Consider the following 21,397-nt stretch of genomic DNA (forward strand, 5'->3'; position numbering starts at 1 on the left):
GCTGTGTGCCCCTGGCCATATGTTTCCTTGGTTATCACCTAAAAAGTGGAACAATTTTATTGTACATTCTGCCTTTAAATTCTTTGCTTAAGCCAATACCTCCTACATGCACTGCTGTTGTTCAAATTTATAATATGCAAACCATCCCACACTGGAAATGGACAACCTCAGAAAAGAAGGAGTGGAGAAACGTGGGAGGACTCAAACATTTCTATAAACTGCCAATCCTACTCTAGAAAAAACAATGCTACTATAGTACAAGTGGAAAGGGTTGGAAAAAGAAATTTAAGGATACAAGAAATCAGAATCTTATTAAACTAAAATACACATTGCCTTGCACGGAAAGTGAATCAGTGCCAAAGCCTGGGTTACTTTCACTTTAGATGCTAAGAAGCTTTAGAATATCCTTGAACACATTTCTATATGTTCTTTCCTGCACAAAATGGTCTATTGAGTCAAAGTTCTAGAGGTAACAACAGTGCATGAAACAGAAGTTTCATGTGAAGAATAGTAATTCCATGGAGCGGGGTCTCAAGTCTGGAATCTTAATTATAGTAGATGTGGCATCCAGTTTTTGTGAATACTGAGAATGAGGCGTGAGAAATGTGACATCAGCTGGAATGACGGGACATGGAATGGTGGAAGAAGAGTGCAAAAGAAGGGTGAAAGAGAAAGATCTCTGTACTTTTAGAAATCCAGGGAATAATAATTATATAAATAAATTTCTACATGAACCAAAGACTTCTTTTAAAAAATAATCTTCCTTGCTCGGGTAAAAGAAACTAAATGTGAACTTTTTTTATTAACTCATGCAGCAAAAGTTTCACTAACCTTAGAAGGAGTTTACTGTATACAAGAAGGCAAGGACTGGACACATATTGTATTCTAGTAGAACTCTGTCTAAAGAGAGTGTTTTCCATGAACAGTTATTTTGAGAAGCCAGGAAGCTTTCCAAGAAGAGAGTGCATGGGGGTAGAAAATTAAAACCAGCTGGGATCTCAAAGGTTTGGAGAGACACTTTAGACTCAAAAGCTATACATAACCTCCAATTTTCTGTTGTCAATATGTCTAACTAAAATTGCTACTCTGAAAGCTCTTCTATTTAGCATTAAAGAAGGTACAAAGGAGAAACCACCGTGAGTATAGATTTTCTGTTTCATGTGGAAAATAACCTGCTTTCTCTTTGTAAGCTAGATCCATCAATCCATTAAAAGATGTCATTTAAAGTTCATTTTGGATGTCAAACAAACTGCCCGTTTGCCAAACGACTATTGTCTCACTTTCATTCATTAAAAGACAAGCTCCACTGGAATACTGGTATTAAAAGTATATATTCTATAGATAGTACTTGTTACTCTATAGGTCGTATATTCTAAAGGGCTATGAAGGTTACCTTGATAGGAAATAAATATAAGATTCTCCAATTCATCCATGCTGGGCAGAAGTGTTTTGTAAACTTCACTCCACATATAACCTCTAAGGTTTTCCATTCCTGCATAGGTCTGGTGATCACTTCCCCTTATACTTGATTCCACATATTGAGATCTACTTAAGAAAGATCTACAGAGGTACACAAGAATAAATAGAGACCAGAAAATAGAATGCGTAACTTATTCATTTAAATTGCAGTGTCAAGTGGATGAAATGTTAGTTTAATCTCTCATTCTCTCTCCCCTAAAAATGTTTTGCCTCTGGGATGATAAGCATTTGTGCCTTGCTATTGATCTGTTACTTATCTCAGAGCATTATGTCCTCAGCAGATGAATGAATGAATCCTTTGAGCACAGCAGCCTGGAGTAGCTTGATTCATTTCGGGGAATACCTGTCCTACAAGGCAAAGAAAAAGACATTCATTAGATGTGCACCTATCAAAACAGTATTTTTTAGCAAGTTTTGTTTTCAAGAGATGTTATTTCTTCCATGACCACAGAAAAAGAAACGATGTTTAAAGCTTCACTTTATGTCATAAGCCAATATTTCACTCACTAATTACTCCATCCTTCAACAGAGGTTTTTTTTTAGGTGGGGGCAGGGGGGCAGTGTAGGAAGCCATGACAGATCACGTACTAACTGTCTGGGTCATTAAGAAATACAACCCTAGTACTATCACCACATGGTCCTTGTAGTTCTTATTCATCCTTCAAGTACTTTAGAAAATTTGACTAAATACCAAGTTCTGCCCAAGCTGATACTATGTCTACTATGCTAGAGATAATACCCAGTAATGGATAATTTCAAAAGGAAGTAGCAACAGTATAAAACACATACTAGGCTTCCAGAATTCTTCATTCAATTCGATGCAACACACATTTGGTGAGTATCTACCATTTGCAAAATGTTTAGGATACAAATCCAATGGAGGACCTGCTCTCAGAGATCTTACAATGAGGAAAAGAGGGTGCTTGGGAAGGAGAGGATGAATAAAGGGAAGAGAGGAGAAGGATGGAAGTAACTCATATGAGGAGACAGAAAATAAGTGCAAAGGCAGGATTTAGGCTCCTGGGGTGGGGAACCTGCAGCCTTGAGGTCACATGTGGCCCTCTAGGTCCTTGGGTGTGGCCTTTTGACTGAGTCCAAGTTTTACAGAGCAAATCCTTTTATTAAGGGGATTTGTTCTGTGAAGTCCGGATTCAGTCAAAGGGCCACACTTAAGGACCTAGAAGACCACATGTGGCCTCAAGGCTACAGCTTCCCCACCCCTGTGCCCTGCATTATGAGAAATCAGAGGAGGGAGAAATAATTTGGGGGCTTGTGGGGTGCTGTTCAACAAAGGGGCAATGCTTATCATATTATCTTGTTACCAATGCCAGCCACTGGAGATAAACACACACACACATATACACATACACATGCATATATACATATATACATACACATACATATATATATACATATCTATATATCTATACGTACATATGTATATCTATATCCATATGTCTATATACCTATATCTATAAATATCTTCCTTTTTACTGCAGGGCTAGAGCTTCTAACTTCACCAGAAGCACAAGACTGCTAGTATATACAACTGGAGCTGATAACTTTGCTAATCATGCAAATTCCTATTCCCTTTGCCTACTACTATATGTCACCTCTCTTGAGAATAAAGGTAATTTAATCTACAGAGTTTGTGGGGTAGAGTAGCAGGGACATTATCACAACTCTAGCATCTTGATCTTACTCTTAGGCTAAATCTACAAAAGAGATGTAGCCTTTTCCCAATTTTGAAAGTAAGCTTCTTGGGAGCAAGTACTTTTTTTGTCTTTCTCTATATCCTCAACACTTAGCATAATGTTTGGCACATGCTAAACTCTTAATAAATGCTTTTTGAAGTTTTGAAAGACCTTAGAACTCTCATCAATGCAACAATAAATAATCATTTCAAAAGGTTAAAGATGAAACATGTCATTCACATCTTGCCTGCCAGGTGATAAACTTAAAATACAAAGAGAAACATGCATTTCCAGCCATTGCCCATGTAGGAATGTATTTCAATGGGCTATGCATGTTTGGAATGAGATTTTTATTTTTCATTTGCTCATTTAGAGATGGGAAAGGAATAGGAGGAACAGATTATAAATTTTTTTTAAAATATTTCTTGAATAACTGACCAGAAATTATCTTTGCCTCCTTAGTACTCTTACAGTGCTTTGTTCTTTTCTTATAGGTTTAGCCTCTTTTTTTCCACATTATATTACAGTCATTTATAAATCAGATTGTAAGCTCTTTGAGGCAAAAGGCTGTCATTTCTCTTTGTATCTTACTTAGGGCTTAGCATAGTGTTTTGCACATATCAAACTATTGATAAATGTCTAAGTGACATCACCAGCTAGGTGACGCAGTCGATAAAGTGCTGGGCCTGGAGTTGGGAAAACTCATCTTCCTGAGCTCAAATCTGGCCTCAGACACTTACTTACTAGTTGTGTGATCCTGGGCAAGTCACTTAACCCTGTTTGCCTCAGTTCTTTATCTGTAAAATGAACTGGAGCAGGAAATGGGAAATCACTCCAGTATCTTTGCCAAGAAAACCCCAAATGGGGTCATGAAAAAGTCAGACACAACTGAACAAATAAATGTTTGTTGAATGGAAGAATGTTGAATGAGCAACAATTTCAGCTGATGAGTTGAAAAGACACAAACCTGGAAGCATTACATGGCAGATGAGATGACCCTTGGTAGCTTGGTCTTCTCAGATCTTCGCAGAAATAGTTAGAATCCCCGTAAGAAGTTTTTCCTTAAGCAAAGAATCTGAAGAAATAGATTGCATTTTCCTAGATGGAAATAACAACCAATCACGTTCAGTAAATTATTAATTCTGATTCTTTGCTAAACCAAAAGGAAGCACAGACAAGTGGGACAGCTTTGAAAGCTTACAGGTTGAACTTCCATACTTAAAAAGAAAAGCAAGCTGTTCATACTGGAGATAGGCAATTTGATACATACTCTTCTTACTCTGATCTAGTAGTAAAAGCTGCCTGAATGGGGACCCAGCCAATTGCATAACTCAGCTCGACCTCTCCTTCTCCTCCTCTCTAAAGGGAGATAAATTTTGATAGTGGGAAGCTCCCCAGCTAACTTGGGGTTTACTGGCTAGATTCATTCCTTCCTTCCTTCCTTCCTTCCTTCCTTCCTTCCTTCCTTCCTTCCTTCCTTCCTTTCTTCCTTCCTTCCTTTTTTCTGACTCATTTCACTCTGAAACTCATAAATTAGACCACAGTAGTTCCATGCCCAAGCTCTACTTAATGGCTATAATTTTGGCCCTTATGGCTCAGAGTGAATGAATGTCAATAGTAACTGTTTCTCTTTTGACTAGCAACCCTGAGGGTCTTCCCTTCCCAGTTTGAGTTATTTTTTTCTCTTTTTTTCTCATTGAAGGGGCCATCCCTTGACTCACTTCTTAAAGAGGCCTATTCACTGAATGGGCATTACCTCACTCAAAGTGAGAACCTGAAAAGCCCTTAGCCTGAAAGGGCCAGGGTCCTCCATTGCATCCTGGGCCATCTCCAGTCATCCTGATGAATATCAGGCCACTGGACCCAGATGGCTCTGGAGGAGAAAGTGAGGTTGGTGACCTTGCACAGCCCTCCCTCACTCAAATCAAAGTCAACTGCAAGTCATGACATCATTTTCCTGATGTCATGGTTCTCTTCAAAAAGGAAGGATGACCACAACAACAATGGAAATGGAAATGCCCATTTTATTGGATGATTATTAAGGTTTGAATAAAAATAAAATTTAAAAAAGTCAAAAGCAAAATAGACTATCTCTGAAATTTTTCCAGTTATAGATAAAAAAATAATAGAAACCACAGGCAGTAATTTTTCTTCAAGATAAGCTCTGGAATCTAAGGGAACCAATAAAAAAAAGACAATACTTGCACCAAAATGAATGAATTAATAAAATTTTAGAAATTTGGATTTTTCCTAGCCACTCAATGAGGTGAAGACTTGAGGCGTCTTGGGAGTTAAAGCTTCATTTAAGCCACAAGTTTACTATGAGGAAAATGGGGGGAGAATATTGCAAATAATTTTGTAATATTCAAATTAGGCAAATTGCAAATCTTAAATCATTATTACTATCTCTAAGTATCTCAGAGAAAAGAGTATAGCTTTTCTTGGCCTACATTTACATAATAATTGAAAATTCAGGAGGAAAGAAATGTAAGAAGGGATGAAAGAGTAGAAGAGGAAATTTTAATATCTTTCTTGTTCATCTTGTGGGGAAATAAAAACAAGATTCTTTAGTTCGACTTTGTTTGACACATTATCACTTCAGTCATTGCTTGCAGAGCTGGTTTTCAAATTGTCTTCCACATAGAATCTCCAGGGGTTTCCGTGAAAAGGGTAAACATTTTTAATTGGCATCTGTTAGCCACCTTCAGGGCCCCCAACTCCACCCCATAATATGAAAACCAATTCAAAAGAGTTCCATAACCTCAAAAACCATGAAAATGATTGGTCTATTAATCGTCAACTGGGTTAACAAAAAACAAAAATAAATGAAAATTTTCTTCTGGGGGATTTTGGGTTATTTAAGATGTTAAAATGAAATTGTTTAGTCAATTCTCAGCTATTCAGGGGCTGACTATCCAGGTTAAGAATTAATTTATCTCCACCTCAGCTCCTTTCTCTCCTTAGCATTTCCTGCCTTCCAGTTATTTTAATTAGGTCATATTATTTACTTAGATAAGAAAGAAGGAAAAAAATCTTAAGATTAGTCAATCAGGCTTCTTGTTAGCATTTCTAGTAAAAATAAAGAGCTCTTTAGGGAGAAGGGTGACACAATTGTTCATCTGCAGGGAAAGATTATCTGTGAGCTATTATTTGTGTTAACTTTCTCCCCTATGATTACGGATAATTGAAAATCAGTTGCAGGAGAATATCTGTATAATGAAGTATAATTAGCTCCCTCTATTGACTGAAATGCTTTTCAGTTCTCATCTTAACAGCTTCATTAGGCCCCTTCTGCTGAAATACCTGAGGTTTCCTAAATGATTTGTAGAGCTTTTATTTTTTCCTTTAATACAACACTAACAGGATTGATAAAGATAGTTTATCACTGTGGTTTGATGTGCACTCTCTCTCTGTAGTAGAAATGTTATGAGAAGGGATGTAATAAAGAAGGTAAGTGTAGTTAGGTCAATCAATCAAGTCCGGTGTTGCTAAGTAAATGATGACTCATCTTAGATGTGTCTGCATTCATTACTGTAGGGAGGTGTTTCTCTGCTGAGGCTCAAGGGAGAAGATGGAATTGCATTAATTGCACTGGGAGCTGGGACATGTTTCTTCCATGATCACAAAAAAATAAAAATAAAAAACGTATCGTGCTTTAACTACAAAGGGACTTAAAAAAATAGAGTGAGAGGTATCCTGCAGGATCTCCCCAAATAATTGTAGCTTAGCTGGATATATAACAATTTCAATGTTCTTTATAACTATACAGTTAGGTATAGCATAGACTTAGAAAAAGCCACTTACCTGTTCCCACAAGGCAAGTGACAATTTATCCCGTGCTAGTAAATGAATGAGGGTGACTAGGACAGTGGATAGAATTCTGGGCCTGGAGTCAGGAAGACTCCTCTTTCAGAGTTCAAATCTGGCCTCGGACACTTACTAGCTGTGTGACCCTGGGCAAATCACTTAACTCTATTTGTCTAAAATGAGCTGGAAAAGGAAATGGAAAACCACTCTAATATCTTTGCCAAGAAAATCCCAAATGGGGTCACAAAGAGTTGGATACAACTGAACAATAAAAATGAAGGTTTCATTCATTTTAATATCAATCTATTCTTTATGGAGAAGTGAGTGGTTTTGTTTTGTTTTGTGTTATATGAATGTGTGTTTTTAAGAAAAAAGTAATGGGTTCATCAAAAAAAGTGGTTTTTTTTTTTTGGCATGGTAATTGTCAACAGAGCAAGTTTCCTATAATTACATTAGGAGCAGAAAGAATCCCTTGAAACGTGTAGAGAGTTGTCTGCCTCCTGGTCTCCTTCTGGTGGATCACAATGCTCTGGCCTCTTGCTAAAGGTGGTTGGAAGCTTTGTATTGTTCCCAGCTACTGGTGGGCTCAATCCTTAAGGACTTGAGTACTGAGAGAATACAACAATCCATTTATAAAGTGGAAGAGAATAAGTATTTATTAAGAGCCTACTGTGTACTAGGCATTGTGCTAACTGCTATCGTATATATTACTTCATTAGATTCCCATGTAAGTCTGATGCCTAAAGTCAAAGGTGACTGTCTACTGAGTCAGCAAGAGTTGCTTTAAAAGAAGACAAAGCCTCTGTCTCTCTCCTCTCTTCTGAGCATATTATTTGGACTTGGGAGTGGGAAGGGAGATAAATCCCCTCTCCATCAGTATGCATCCTCCAGGAGCTGCTCTACCAGATAAACCTCCCTCCTACCACTAGAAATATTTCTCTTACTTCAGATTTTTTGTATCGGCAGGTTCTGTATTTAACACTATATAAATAACACATTTATATACAGGCTACATACGCATAGAATAGTGAAATGCAAAACTTTAAAACACAATTAGTACCTAGAATCAGAGAACATTAGAACTGGCCTAAAATTTAACTCCTCATTTTACTGAAGCTGGGGGACCATCTCCAGTCATCCTGATGATCTATATATCTTGCCATTGGACTCAGATGGCTCTGCAGGAGAAAGTGAGGCTGGTAACCTTGCTTAAATCCAATTAGCTTGCAAGTCATGGCATCACCTTCTTGATGTCATGGCCCTCTTCGAGACCAAAGGACATACAACAACAACTGAGGCTGAGAGGGGAAGTGATCCACCCAGGGTAACATGAGGAATTAAGAGACTGAAAGCAGGACTCCACCTCATGGCTTAGACAGTAAAGGGAGCATCCTGAAGAGGGGGAAGTAGTAGATGTGGATTCACAGGGCCAAGGTTTGAATCCCAGTTCTGCTATTGATTATTTGTGCCACCTCAGAAAAGTCACTTCATCTCTCTGGGCCTCAGTTTATCATCTGTAAAATGAGGTCAGTTGGTCAGTTGGTCAGTTTCATTGACGTCTAAGGCCCCTTTCAGATCTAAATAAATCAAATAATCAAGAAGTATTTATTAAAGACCTACTGTGTGTGCCAGGCACCGTGCTACACAAAGGGTACAGAGTACAAAAAAATGAAACAATCTCTACTCCCGCTGAGCTTATGTTCTAATGGGAGAGACAAGTAGCACATATAAAAATATAGAGAGAATAAGTATAAAGTTAATAATAAACATATATATGCCTATTTATATTTTATGGATGTATATGCACATGCACACAGTAACAAAGACGTAGGCGATGTATATATGCTTATTTATATTTCATAGACACGTGTGCATATACTTAATAAATGCTTTTTGACTGACTAAATAGTGATATAAAATGGTAGTTTGAGAGGAAGGGTCTTAACAGTTGGAGGGGAAGAGGAAGGGTTTCACGCACAAGCTCTAAAGCCCGCCACCCGGTGCCTACCACCAGTCGTGACCGAGCAGCGAGGAAACCCGTTCCAAAACTACATATCCCAGCGAGTACCGCGGATCCCACACAAAATACTCTCTACATTCTCTACTGCTCCTTTTGCTTTAGAGAGGAGGGTTGTGTGGAAGAACTACAATTCCCAGGATGCTCTAGCCGAGGGGCACTTTGCGCATGCGCGCTGCCCCTCAGCAGGAGAGCGGTCCGTTTGAAGCTGGGCTTGAAGTTCCATGGAAACCGGCTTGACTGAAGTAGTGTTGCGATTGAAGGAGCGCCGGACTGTCATCGGGGTGAGGGTCTTGGGGGCTCGGGAGGGCTGGGGATGGTGAGGGTGGAGATGAGCCCGGGCTTCAGACTCTGGGCCCCGCGGACGCCGAGTCACTTAACCTCGGGGTGGAGGTGGGGGGCGATTGACAAGGGCAGCCACTCACTTACAGGTGAGGAAACTGAGGCCCAGAGAGAGAAAGAGGCCCGTCTAAGGTCAGAGTTTGTCAGGGAGAGTCCTTGAAATTCCGGCCCAAGGCTCTTTCCTGTAGATTCATTTGACTTTGGATACCTCCCTATTTCCAGGCCGCTAGGTGGCGCAGTGGAGAGAGCGCTGGGCCTGGAGTCAGGAAGACCTGAGTTCGAAGCCATCCTCAAGATGCTTACTAGCTGTGTGACCCTGGGCTAGACACTTAATCTCGGTTTGGCAAACCCTACGGTCATTGTTGGCGTATAATGACCCACACGGTTCACTCATGGTTCACTACTGAACAACCAGTGACCCCGTTATGTCCCTCCTCAAGGACTTTGCCTGCACAGTAGCCAGAGTCCTGAGTTTGAGCCCCTGTTGTGATACTACTTATATGTAATTGTCATTTAAATTCTTTAGGCCTCCTTTCCTTTATCTGTAAAATGATTAGAAGAAGAACTTTTATCTGTTTTGTTTGCCCTTCCCCCTTGGGCAGTCTACATCATGGCTGCTGAGAAACCTAGAGGTACGGGACATTTTTTCAAGCCAGTGTAACGTTAAGCTGAAAGTAAGAAACGGACTAAAGCAGTAATCACTGATCCGATGATATGAATGTGGTCACTTTTTAATTACAGATGGATTTGAATATTGCAACAGCCAGACCAGTCCTGTCCCCAGTGAGCATCAATGCTACAGCTCCCCAGGCGTTCACTGTACTTCAAAAGAGGATGAGGATAGCAGAAGAGCAGTCAAATACCTTAATGAATGACCTAATAATGTTAGGTTTGGGTACACAAAGGTAACATGAAATCAGCTGGATTTGTTTAGTTTGTAGAACTTTATTGGTTATTCATTCCTTGTTAATAAAAGCTCCAGTTTAGAAATTTATTTTGGAACCCAATTTAAAAAGTGTTTGGAAGTTTTGAGGAAGAGAAAAATGCTTGAAGTAGTTATAAAGCCCAGTTTCTTAGAAATTTAATAGAACGAATCTATAGCTTCCTCCCTTCCTCCCTAGCCAGGGTAGCTGTTGATTTAATAGATGAACTGCTGATCCTGGCATCAGGAAAGACCTGAGTTCAAATTCGACTTCAGACACTTACTATGTGACCTTGGGCAAGTCACTTAAAAAAAAATCTGTCTCAGTTTCCTCAATTGTAAAATGGGAATAATAATAGCACCTACCTTGCAGGGTTATTATAAGGAACAAATGAGATATTTGTAAAAGTGCCTGACACATAGAAGGCACTATGTAAATGCTTATTCCCTCCTTCCCCTTTTCCTCAAATATTATTTTCTTTTTTTTTAATTTATTTATTTAATATATTTAGTTTTCAGCATTGATTTTCACAAGACTTTGAATTACAAATTTTCTCCCCATTTCTACCCTCCGCCCCACTCCAAGATGACGTATATTCTGGTTGCCCATTCCCCAGTCAGCCCTCCCTTCTGTCACCCCACTCCCCTCCCATCCCCTTTTCTCTTCCTTTCTTGTAGGGCAAGATAAATTTCTATGCCCCATTGCCTGTGTATCTTATTTTCTAGTGGCATGTAAAAACTTTTCTTTTTTGTTTTTGAACATCTGTTTTTAAAACTTTGAGTTCCAAATTCTCTCCCCTCTTCCCTTCCCACCCACCCTCCCTAAGAAGTCAAACAATTCAACATAGGCCACATGTGTATCATCATGTATAACCCTTCCACAATACTCATGTTGTGAAAGACTCACTATATTTTGCTCCTTCCCAACCCATCCCCCTTTATTGAATTTTCTCCCTTGACCCCATCCCCTTTCGAAAGTGTTTGTTTTTGATTACCTCCACCCCCATCTGCCATCCCCTCCATCATCCCCCCTTTTTTTTATCTTCTTCCCTCTTCTTTCCTGTGGGGTAAGATACCCAATTGAGTATGTATGGTATTCCCTCCTCAGGTCAAATCTGATGAGAGCAAGATTCACTCATTCCCCCCTCACCTGCCCTCTCCCCTTCTCCCACAGAACTGCTTCCTCCTGCCACCTTTATGCAAGATAATCCATCCCATTCTATCTCTCCCTATCTCCCTCTCTCAATATATTCCTCTCTCATCCCTTAATTTGATTTTATTTCTTTTAGATATCTTCCCTTCATCTTCAACTCACCCTGTACCCTCTCTCTCTCTCTCTCTCTCTATATATATATATATATATATATATATATATATATATATATATATATATGTACAGATATACATACATACACACTCACATATACATATATATATACACATAAGCATATATATATATATATGCATATTCCCTTCAGCTACCCTGATACTGAGGTCTCATGAATCATACATGTCATCTTTCCACGTAGGAATGTAAACAAAACAGTTCAACTTTAGTAAGTCCCTTGCAATTTCTTTTTCTTGTTCTTTTTCTTTATTACCTTTTCATGATTCTCTTGATTCTTGTGTTTGAAAGTCAAATTTTCTATTCAGTTCTGGTCTTTTCACTGAGAAAGCTTGAAAGTCCTCTATTTTATTGAAAATCCATATTTTGCCTTGGAGCATGATACTCAGTTTTGCTGGGTAGGTTATTCTTGGTTTTAATCCTAGCTCCATTGACCTCCGGAATATCATATTCCAAGCCCTTCAATCTCTTAATGTAGAAGCTGCCAGATCTGGGGTTATTCTGATTGGGTTTCCACAATACTCAAATTGTTTCTTTCTGGCTGCTTGCAGTATTTTCTCCTTGATCTGGGAGCTCTGGAATTTGGCGACAATATTCCTAGGAGATTACTTTTTGGGATCTATTTGAGGAGGTGATCGATGGATTCTTTCAATTTCTATTTTGCCCTGTGGCTCTAGAATATCAGGGCAGTTCTCCTTGATAATTTCTTGAAAGATGGTATCTAGGCTCTTTTTTTGATCATGGCTTTTAGGTAGTCCAATAATTTTTAAATTATCTCTCCTGGATCTATTTTCCAGGTCAATGGTTTTTCCAATGAGATATTTCACATTGTCTTCCACTTTTTCATTCCTTTGGTTCTGTTTTATAATATTTTGATTTCTCATAAAGTCACTAGCTTCTACTTGCTCCAATCTAATTTTTAAGGTAGTATTTTCTTCAGTGGTCTTTTGGACCTCCTTTTCCATTTGGCTAATTCTACTTGCTCCAATCTAATTTTTAAGGTAGTATTTTCTTCAGTGGTCTTTTGGACCTCCTTTTCCATTTGGCTAATTCTTCTTCTCATTGGCTTTTTGGAGCTCTTTTGCCATTTGAGTTAGTCTATTTTTTAAGGTGTTGTTTTCTTCACTATATTTTTCATTATTTTTTTGGGTCTCCTTTAGCAAGTCATTGACTTGTTTTTCATGGTTTTCTTGCATGCTTCTCATTTCTCTTCCCAATTTTTCCTCTGCTTCTCTTACTTGCTTTCCAAATCCTTTTTGAGCTTTTCCATGGCCTGGAACCAGTTCATGTTTTTCTTGGAGGCTTCTGTTGTAGGCTCTTTGACTTTGTTAACTTCTTCTGTCTGTATGCTTTAGTCTTCTTTGTCACCAAAGAAAGAATCCAAAGTCTGAGACTGAATCTGGGTGCGTTTTTGCTGCCTGGCCCTATTCCCAGCCAACTAACTTGACCCTTGAGTTTTTCAGTGGGGTATGACTGCTTGTAGAGTTTAGAGAACTATGTTCCATGCTTGGGGGGATGCGCCAGCTCTGCCACACCAGCACTCCTCCTTCCCCAAGAACCCCCAACCCGGACTGGACTTAGCAGGCTCTTCACTCCTGCTCTGATCAGCCACTTAATTCCTCCCACCAGGTGGGCCTGGGGCTGGAAGCAACTGCAGCTGAACTTCTGTAGCTGCCTCACCTCCGCTGCCCCAGGGGCGGTGGCCCAACCTCGAACTCCTTCCACTCCTGCAGCTTTTGCCACTATCCTTCTCCGATGTCTTTGGTGTTTGTGGGTTGAGAAGTCTGGTAACTGCCGCAGCTCACTGATTCAGGGCGCTAAGGCACACTCCACCTGGCTCCTGGTCTTGTTGGTCCGTGCCGCTCACGCTGCGCTCTGCTCCGTTCTGCTCCCAGCTCCCAGCTCCCAGCTCTGTGTGGGATAGACCTCACCCAGAGACTATCCAGGCTGTCCTGGGCTGGAGCCCTGCTTCCCTCTGCTGTTTTGTGGGTTCTGCCATTCTAGAATTGGTTCAGAGCCATTTTTTATAGGTTTTTGGAGGGACTCGGCAGGGAGCTCATGCTAGTCCCTGCTTTCCAGCCGCCATCTTGGCTCTGCCCCCCTCAAATATTATTTTCATCATATCTTTCTCCTTTTCAGGAATCTACAGTACTTCCTTATTATCCATCTGACTCCTCAACTACTATTCAATTGGCTCCCTTGTACCTTTTCATCCTATCTCATATTCTAACTCAATTTTTCCATACAAAATACATTTGTCCATCATCTTCTAAATACAAAATTGTTTATTTTCAACACCATGCATTTACTCAAGGCATCCCCCTTCCAGCATAGAATGTTTTCTTTTAACCTCTCCACCAATCTCAATTTTTTTTTTCCTGAAACCTGGCTCAAAACTCCCTTTTCCAGGAAAACTTCCTCAAATAGCCTGGCCTCACTTTATAACTTTTAAACTCTGTATTCACTTAGCAGTTTGGTATTTAATTTCAATTGTTATTTTGCAGTTGTTACCTTGAATGATAACTGTTCTTAAGGGGAGGCAGGGATTGTTTGTATATTTTACTCAACTAGATTTGAAGCTGCTTGTAAGAAACTTTGCCTTATTTCTTTGGCGATTCCTAGGATTAGAGTCAGGGTGGGGGGACAGTAAGGAAAAGAAAGCAATTAAAGCCATTTGATTTAAATTTCTAGACTGGAACATTAAATCTAATTAAATTCCTATGAAAAAATGCATACTTCTTGTAAAGATTTCATCAAACAATGAGGAGGAGGATTCATTGTTAGAAAACATACCATACATTTTATAGCAATTATATATTTTATATTTTCAGATTAATGTTGCAGCTACTTGGACAAACTGAATAATTTCTTGATTATTTTCCATGTTGAATACAAAGCTGAGAATACTAAAATTGGTTTTGAAGTCATTGGGAAGTGAATCAGTCATCTCTAGTCCAATGATAACATCTAGCACGAAACACTTCACTGCATGTAATAGGCCCTAAATAAATCTTGATTGTATTGAACAGTAATTATGGATTTGGCATTCTTATAGTAAAACAATTGTCATAAATGAGAACAAGCAGATCATTGTATCTTTAAAATTTTTTATTCATTTTAAACTGAAATACGAAAGAGAGAAAAGAAAAAAAAAGAACACAAGAGAGGATTCAGTATAAAACAAAAAATTTCCATTTCACGACAACCTACACATTGTTTTCAAAGCAACCAAGATTTTTCTGTGCTTCCTTCTAGGTTTTCTTTTGTTCTCTGCTGTGCACTTTTTATTTTATTTTTTCTCCCTCCCTCCCCCTACCTATCCTATAAAAGGCCACAATTAGAGATGAATACATATACATACATATCTATATATATATACACACATATATGTATACATACACACACATATACATATGTGTAAGACCATATTATGCATATTTCTATTTTCATTTCTTTCTCTGGAGGTAGATAGCATCTTTCATCATAGATCTAAGTCTTTCCAGGTTTTTCTAAATCCACCAGCTCATCATTTCTTATATCACAGCAGTATTCTATCACAGTCATATACTACAGCTTTGTTTAGGCATTTCCCAATTGAAGAGTATCTGTCATTTTAGTCCATCTGATAGGTGTAAGATGATACCTCAAAGTTATTTCAATTTATATTTCTCTAATCAATAAGATTTAGAGCATTTTGTCATATGATTATGTATAATCTTGATTTCTTCATTGAAAAACTACCAGTTTATATCCTTTGACTATTCATCAATTGGGATATGACTTATTTTATACTGTCCAGTAATTTTAAATGGTCTAACACAATACTGAATAATATTGGTGACACAATGTAGTTTCCCTATTTTTGTCTTTTAATTAAATCAATTTTAGCTTTAACTTTGAGAACATGACCACTATCCCTGCCTTTTTTAACTTAATAAATTCTACTCCAGGCTTTTATTTTATCTCTGTGTGTATCTCTTATTTTTGTTGTGTCTCCTGAAAGCAACATATTGTTGAATTCGGATTTTTAATCCGTTCTCCTATCTGGCTCCATTTTATGGGTGAATTCATCCCCTTCACATTCTAAGTTATAATTACTTGTCCATTTCCCTCCATCCTATTTTTCCTCACTTTCCTTCTCACCTTACCCTATCCCTTCTTATTAGTCTAATTTACTTCTACTGGCCACCTTGCCCTCCTGTTCTTTAATCTACTCTCCCTTATCCTCTCCCCAAACCCTCCACCATAATCGACCTATCTAAGAGTTTCTTCTTTATCCCTTCCCCCATCCTAGTTATTAATCTACACGCCTTTAATTCCCTCCCTTATCGTATCCCCTAACCCATTTCCAATGAGAGTATGGTTCCAGCACTACCAGCCCTCCTTCCTCACTTGCTTCTTCTGTATCAGTTCTTCCTTTCATGCTTCATTCATATGAGATAATTACTCCTTTTTATCTCTCCCTACAATTTTTTTAGAATCGCCCCATCATACATAGCTCAGCCCAAGCCTTTCTTTCAAACGACCCAAATAATGATGACAGTCACAAGAAAACTGATAACATTTTCACATGTAAGTAAACAGTTTGACCTTATTTCATCTCTTATAATTGGTCTTTAATGTTTACCTTATATTTCTCCTAGATCTTATATGTCAACTTTTCCATGCTCTTTTTGTCACAAGGACCTGAAATTCTTTCAATTTGTTAATTATACATTTTTTTTTCATTCAGGATTATACTTACCTTTGCTGGGTAAGTTACCCTTGATCATAACTCAAGCTCTTTTCCTCTACAAAGTATAGTGTTCCAAGACCTACAATCCTTCAGTGTAGAAGCTGCTAGGTTTTATGTAATTCTGATCGTAGTTCCATGACATTTAAATTGTTTTTATCTTATTGCTTGCAGTATTTTCCTCCTTAACCTGGGAGCTTCGAAACTTGGCTATAATATTCCTGTAAGTTTTCTTCCTGGGATCTCTTTTGGGTGGCAATCAGTGCATTTTTTCTATTTCTGCTTTGCCTTCTTGTTCTAGAACTGCAGTGCAATTTTCCTTAATGATTTCTTGTAATATTGTATCAACGTTCTTTTTCTGATCATATCCTTCAGGTAGTCCAACAATTTTTATGTTGTCTCTCTCAAATCTGTTCTCCAGATCAGTTGTTTTTATGATGAGATGTTTCACATTCTTTTCTGTTTTTTCATTATTTTAATTTTATTTTGTTTCTTGGTATCTTATGACATCATTAGCTTCCCCTTGTCTAGTTCTAGTTTTCAAGGAATTCTTTTCTTAAGTTTTTGATTCTCTTTTTCCAGTTGGTTGATTTTCTTTTCATAATTTCCTTGATTTTCTTGGATTACTCTAATTTTTTTCCCTAATTTTTTCCTTGACCTCTATTATTTGATTTTAAAAGTCCTTTTTAAGTTCTTCCAAAAATTCTTTTTGAGCTTGGGACCATTTGACCTTTCTCAATGAAAAAGGAGTGTCTTTCTTAGCTCCACTATCTTCCTCCACATATGAACCTAGGTCTTCTCTATCCCTATAGTAGCTATCTATGGTTGGATTTTTCCCCTTTGCTTACTCATTTTTATTTTTATTTTGTTTTACTTTATTTTTAGCAGCTGATTATTATGATGATTCCTAAGGTATGGGGAATGATGCCCCAGGCCTCAGGTCCTTCTTACTATTATTTTCTGAGCTCTGTCCTGGGGGCCCAACCTTAGACACTCCTCTCTACCCTAAGCCTAAGCCAAGGCCAGGGTCCCCAGCCACACTGTCCCACAAATGTTCTTGCTCCCTGTAATCTCTTCTGTGGCTGCAAACTTCAGCTGTCCTCTCTGCCCCGGAATTTAAACCAGGGACTCTGCTGTCCTACAAGTGTCCATAGCCAGCAGGGTCCCTGCCCCTTTACTACCATATTTTCCAGGCATGTGCTATCCCCCAGCCGCAATGCTTCCCACCCACAGTCCAGGATCAAGTTTGGGCAGCACAACTGTCCTTGGTGTCACTCAACAATGGAAGGCCCTTTGATCTTCTCCTACTCAGCCATCCTACCCCCAGAGTGTCTGTGAGGTGAAAGTTCCTGAGGCTGAGGTTGCCTCCCAACCCATCTGCTTCCAGAGCTTGTTGTTTGTTAATCCTCCAGAGTGGCCTGGAGGTGTTGGCACTTCACTCAGGCCAAACCTCCACCCCTGGAGGTCAGGTCTTTCCTGGGGTCATATTGTCTTAGGAAAACAACTGCTTTACCCCGACAATATTCTGTTTTTTTTTTTTTGTGGAAGAAATTCAGAGAGCCTAAAGTCTTCTGACCTACTCCACCATCTTCCCAGAATCCTCTCCCATACATATCATTTTAACTAGACCTGCAAGCTTATGTATTAAACTATTTTAGTTATATGAAATGTGGAATTTTTAAAAGTAACAATAGACTTACCAAGGTCAACATGAGAACTCTAAAATATTAGATTGTGCAACTGTGTTAGGCCCACTTACATCTTAACCTTCTTGTTGCTTATATATAGCCTGGGGGAAAAATGAACATTCCTAGTTTTGTATTTTAGGTGTGAATTTTTTTTTTAATCTCAAGCACTTTCTTGAGTTACCAAAAAAAAAAAAAAAGATAGGGCAGGGAGAAAAAACAATTGTCCTAGAGCTAGGAAAGAAGTAGCTATTATTAAAAAAAAACATACACTGTCACTCTACTAGTCCAAATCCACATGCTTAAGGAATATCTGTCAATTTATTAGTGTGATTTTCTTGAAAAATCTCCTCAGTAATATATATTTCTTCATTTATTTTCCCTCAAGGACTGAAATTTGTTATAGTTATTGTGGAGGGGGAGAACACTTGCTATTTGCTTTTCTCATAGCTGACTCTTCTTCAGCAGTTAACAGTGAATGATGTTGTTGTTCACTTGTTTCAGTCATGTCTGACTCTTCAAGATCCCATTTGGGATTTTCTTGGCAGAGATTCTGGTTTGCCATGTCCTTCTCCAGCTCATTTTACAGATGAGGAAACTGAAGTAAGCAGTGACGTGACTTGCCCAGGCTCACACAGCTAGTAAATGTCTGCAGCTAGATTTGAACTAAGGAAGATGAGTCTTTCTGACTCCAGGCCTGGCATTCTGTCTGCTATACCACCTAGCTGTCCTTCCTTGTCACCACAGTGAATTTTTATGGTCAGGTTCTTCTTTTTGTTTGTTTGTCCATTTTCCACCCTATTTCTTGATTATGAACTTTATGTTAATGTTGGGCTCTGTTGCCAGCACTGGGAGTGGAGCTGGAGGGCAAGGGCACTGTCTCAAACTTCAGGCTTTTTTGCACTGCTGTTTTTTGAGCTAATTCTGTGAATTTGGAAATTTTTGGTGTTTCCAAGGTGGTGTGATCTGGGGAGAGGTGTGGTTACTGCTCCCCCGGTTTTCACTCTCCTCCTTAGCCAGGAAGGGTGCCTGATCCCTTGAGATTGTAATTGTTCATGGTCTGTGTTCCCTTGGAAATAGAAGCAATTCTATTCCTCAGAGTCCCTGATCCATTTTGAAGGAAAGTGATACTGCTCATTAGGGCTTTTGCTTGCTCTTCACTGAAAATGCTCCTTTCTGCCCTTGATCTGTGACCTAAAAGTTGATGTAGGCAATGGAATTGCCAAATTGCATTTGGTCCTTTTTCCAGTGCTAACACAGGGGTCGGTCCCCTGTAATCTCCTTCTGACTCGTTGCCAGGTCCCCTTACCATCTCTGACTTGAGAGTTCCTGAAACTGCTGCTGCTTCTGCTGTTTCCACCACCTAGTCCTACAATGGGTATTTCCTCCACATATGCTCTGAATCAGTCTCCCTCCCCATGTCACAGGATCTCTCTTTCCAACCTCCTCAGTTGTCTTAGACTGGAAGAACGTCTCATTCTGACATTTTGTTGGCTCTGCCACTCCAGAATTTGATTTGAGGTATTATTTTAAAATTGTTTAGAGGGAAACATTGGGAGAACTCAGCTGAGCGCTTCCTCTACTCTGCCGTCTTGTCTCTGCCCTAGAAGTCTGCCATGTATTTTTATCTTCCTATTCTGAGTGTGTGCAGAGGTTTTTACCTGGGCCCCATTAGCTTGTTTTTCTAATATTTTGATAAATGTATCTGAATATTTTTATTTCCTTTGTGATTTTACTTTTATTTTATACATTTAAAACTATTATTCTGAGAAAGAGTTCATAGGCATTACCAGATTTCAGAAAGGGTCCATGACACACAAAAAAGTTAAGAACTCTTGTTTCAAAGAAAGAGATGAGCCAAAACCTTTGGTCCTAGGCCACAAGCCAGAGATTTGTGAGATTTCACTTAGGTCTCTAATGTCAGGCCCATCTGACAAATAGGTTGTATTTTTCTTTATGATTATATTTAAAATAATAGCTGGCCTTTATATAGCACTTTCAAGTTTGCAAAGCACTTTACATATATTTTCTCATTTGATCCTCACCACAACCCTTTGAAGTAGGTGCTATTATTATCACCATTTTACAGATATGGAAACTGAGGCTAAAAGAGCCTAAGTGATTTGTCCAGGATTACATAGCTAGCAAGTATCTGAAGCAGGGTTCAAAATCAGTTCTTTCTGACTCCCAGGCTAACACACTAATCACCTTACCACCTAGATCTTTCACAGAAGATTATGCTTATTATCAGTCCATCTCTACCATCTCTGAAATTTTCAAGAGCTATCCTAGGAAAATATTTTCTCAGAAATTGAGGGCCTCAAAAATACCTAAGGCATTATAGAATCATCACAAAATCCTATAGTCCATATGCATAGTAATGCTCCAGAAGAAAACTGGGAAAATTAAGATATATTGGGTATTATTGGACTTTGAGTAAGTATACTGGGTTGAACCATTATGCCATACTATAAATTTAAGACTATCCAGGGACTGTCATTTTGGAAGCTATTGAGTCTCATATGTGGACATGTATAGTGGGTACTATCAGTTTCACCTGGCAAAGATAATTCTTTTTCTGACCAATGGCATTTACCAATTTGAGTATATGCTCCAAGGGATTTCTGGGGCCTCTGCCACTTTCTAGCCGCTTGTGGAGAAGGTAGTTGGACATCATCTACTTAGAGGTATTGATTTGTGTGGATGATTTTGTGTTTGGGAAGATGTTGGAAGAACATGAAGATTACTGAATATTTTCTCAAATTTAGTGACTGTTTAGAGTAAACAATCATCATATTACTTTAAAGCCTCTCAATGATCTTACTCATGGATATATGGCAGTGAGACCTTTTATTCTACATACAAGTTGGAGTTTTTGGCCTTCAAGCAGGATGTCATTGAAAAGTTTTGAACCAGTATGGAGTTCTATTTCAGGGACGGACAGACAACAACCCATTGACTATATTCCGATAAGTACTAAGTAAAATGATACCAGCCAGAAATATTAATGGCCCTATACAACGATGAGTTCAGCATGTATTACTGCACAGGGGAAACCAACATGGATACAGGTGCCCTATCTTGTAGTTCCTATGCATCAGAAACCATGGTAATCCCTATGGAGGAGGTGAAGGCATCTATAACATGAAGAAAGCAGGACCTCATATAGAGAAAACTGACTGAAACATAATCTAGGGGAGTGCCATTCTTGAAAGTATATGATGTAGCTTTTAACCAACCCTCTCTGCCCAGATTGAGCAATAGTGCAACCAGTGGCAAACCCAACTTCAGGATGATGGTCTACAAGTAGTAATATTGGCCAAGAGGAGGGATATAACCTTTGAGAAATCAGACTGCATTCACCTTAAGGCATG

At 38.8% G+C, this 21,397-nt stretch overlaps 1 protein-coding gene across 1 annotated transcript in view; it reads left to right on the top strand.

The window, feature by feature from the left end:
• The first annotated feature begins 10,080 nt into the window (after window positions 1-10,080).
• CCDC150 (coiled-coil domain containing 150) overlaps window positions 10,081-21,397 on the top strand; it is a 138,654-nt gene continuing 127,337 nt past the window's right edge. The window contains exon 1 of the mRNA XM_036747116.1: window positions 10,081-10,244. Within this exon, the coding sequence (XP_036603011.1) occupies window positions 10,081-10,244 (164 nt within the window). The remainder of the gene's footprint in view (window positions 10,245-21,397) is intronic.

Source organism: Trichosurus vulpecula, chromosome 2 (genome assembly GCF_011100635.1).
Source record: "Trichosurus vulpecula isolate mTriVul1 chromosome 2, mTriVul1.pri, whole genome shotgun sequence".
Lineage (NCBI taxonomy): Eukaryota > Metazoa > Chordata > Mammalia > Diprotodontia > Phalangeridae > Trichosurus > Trichosurus vulpecula.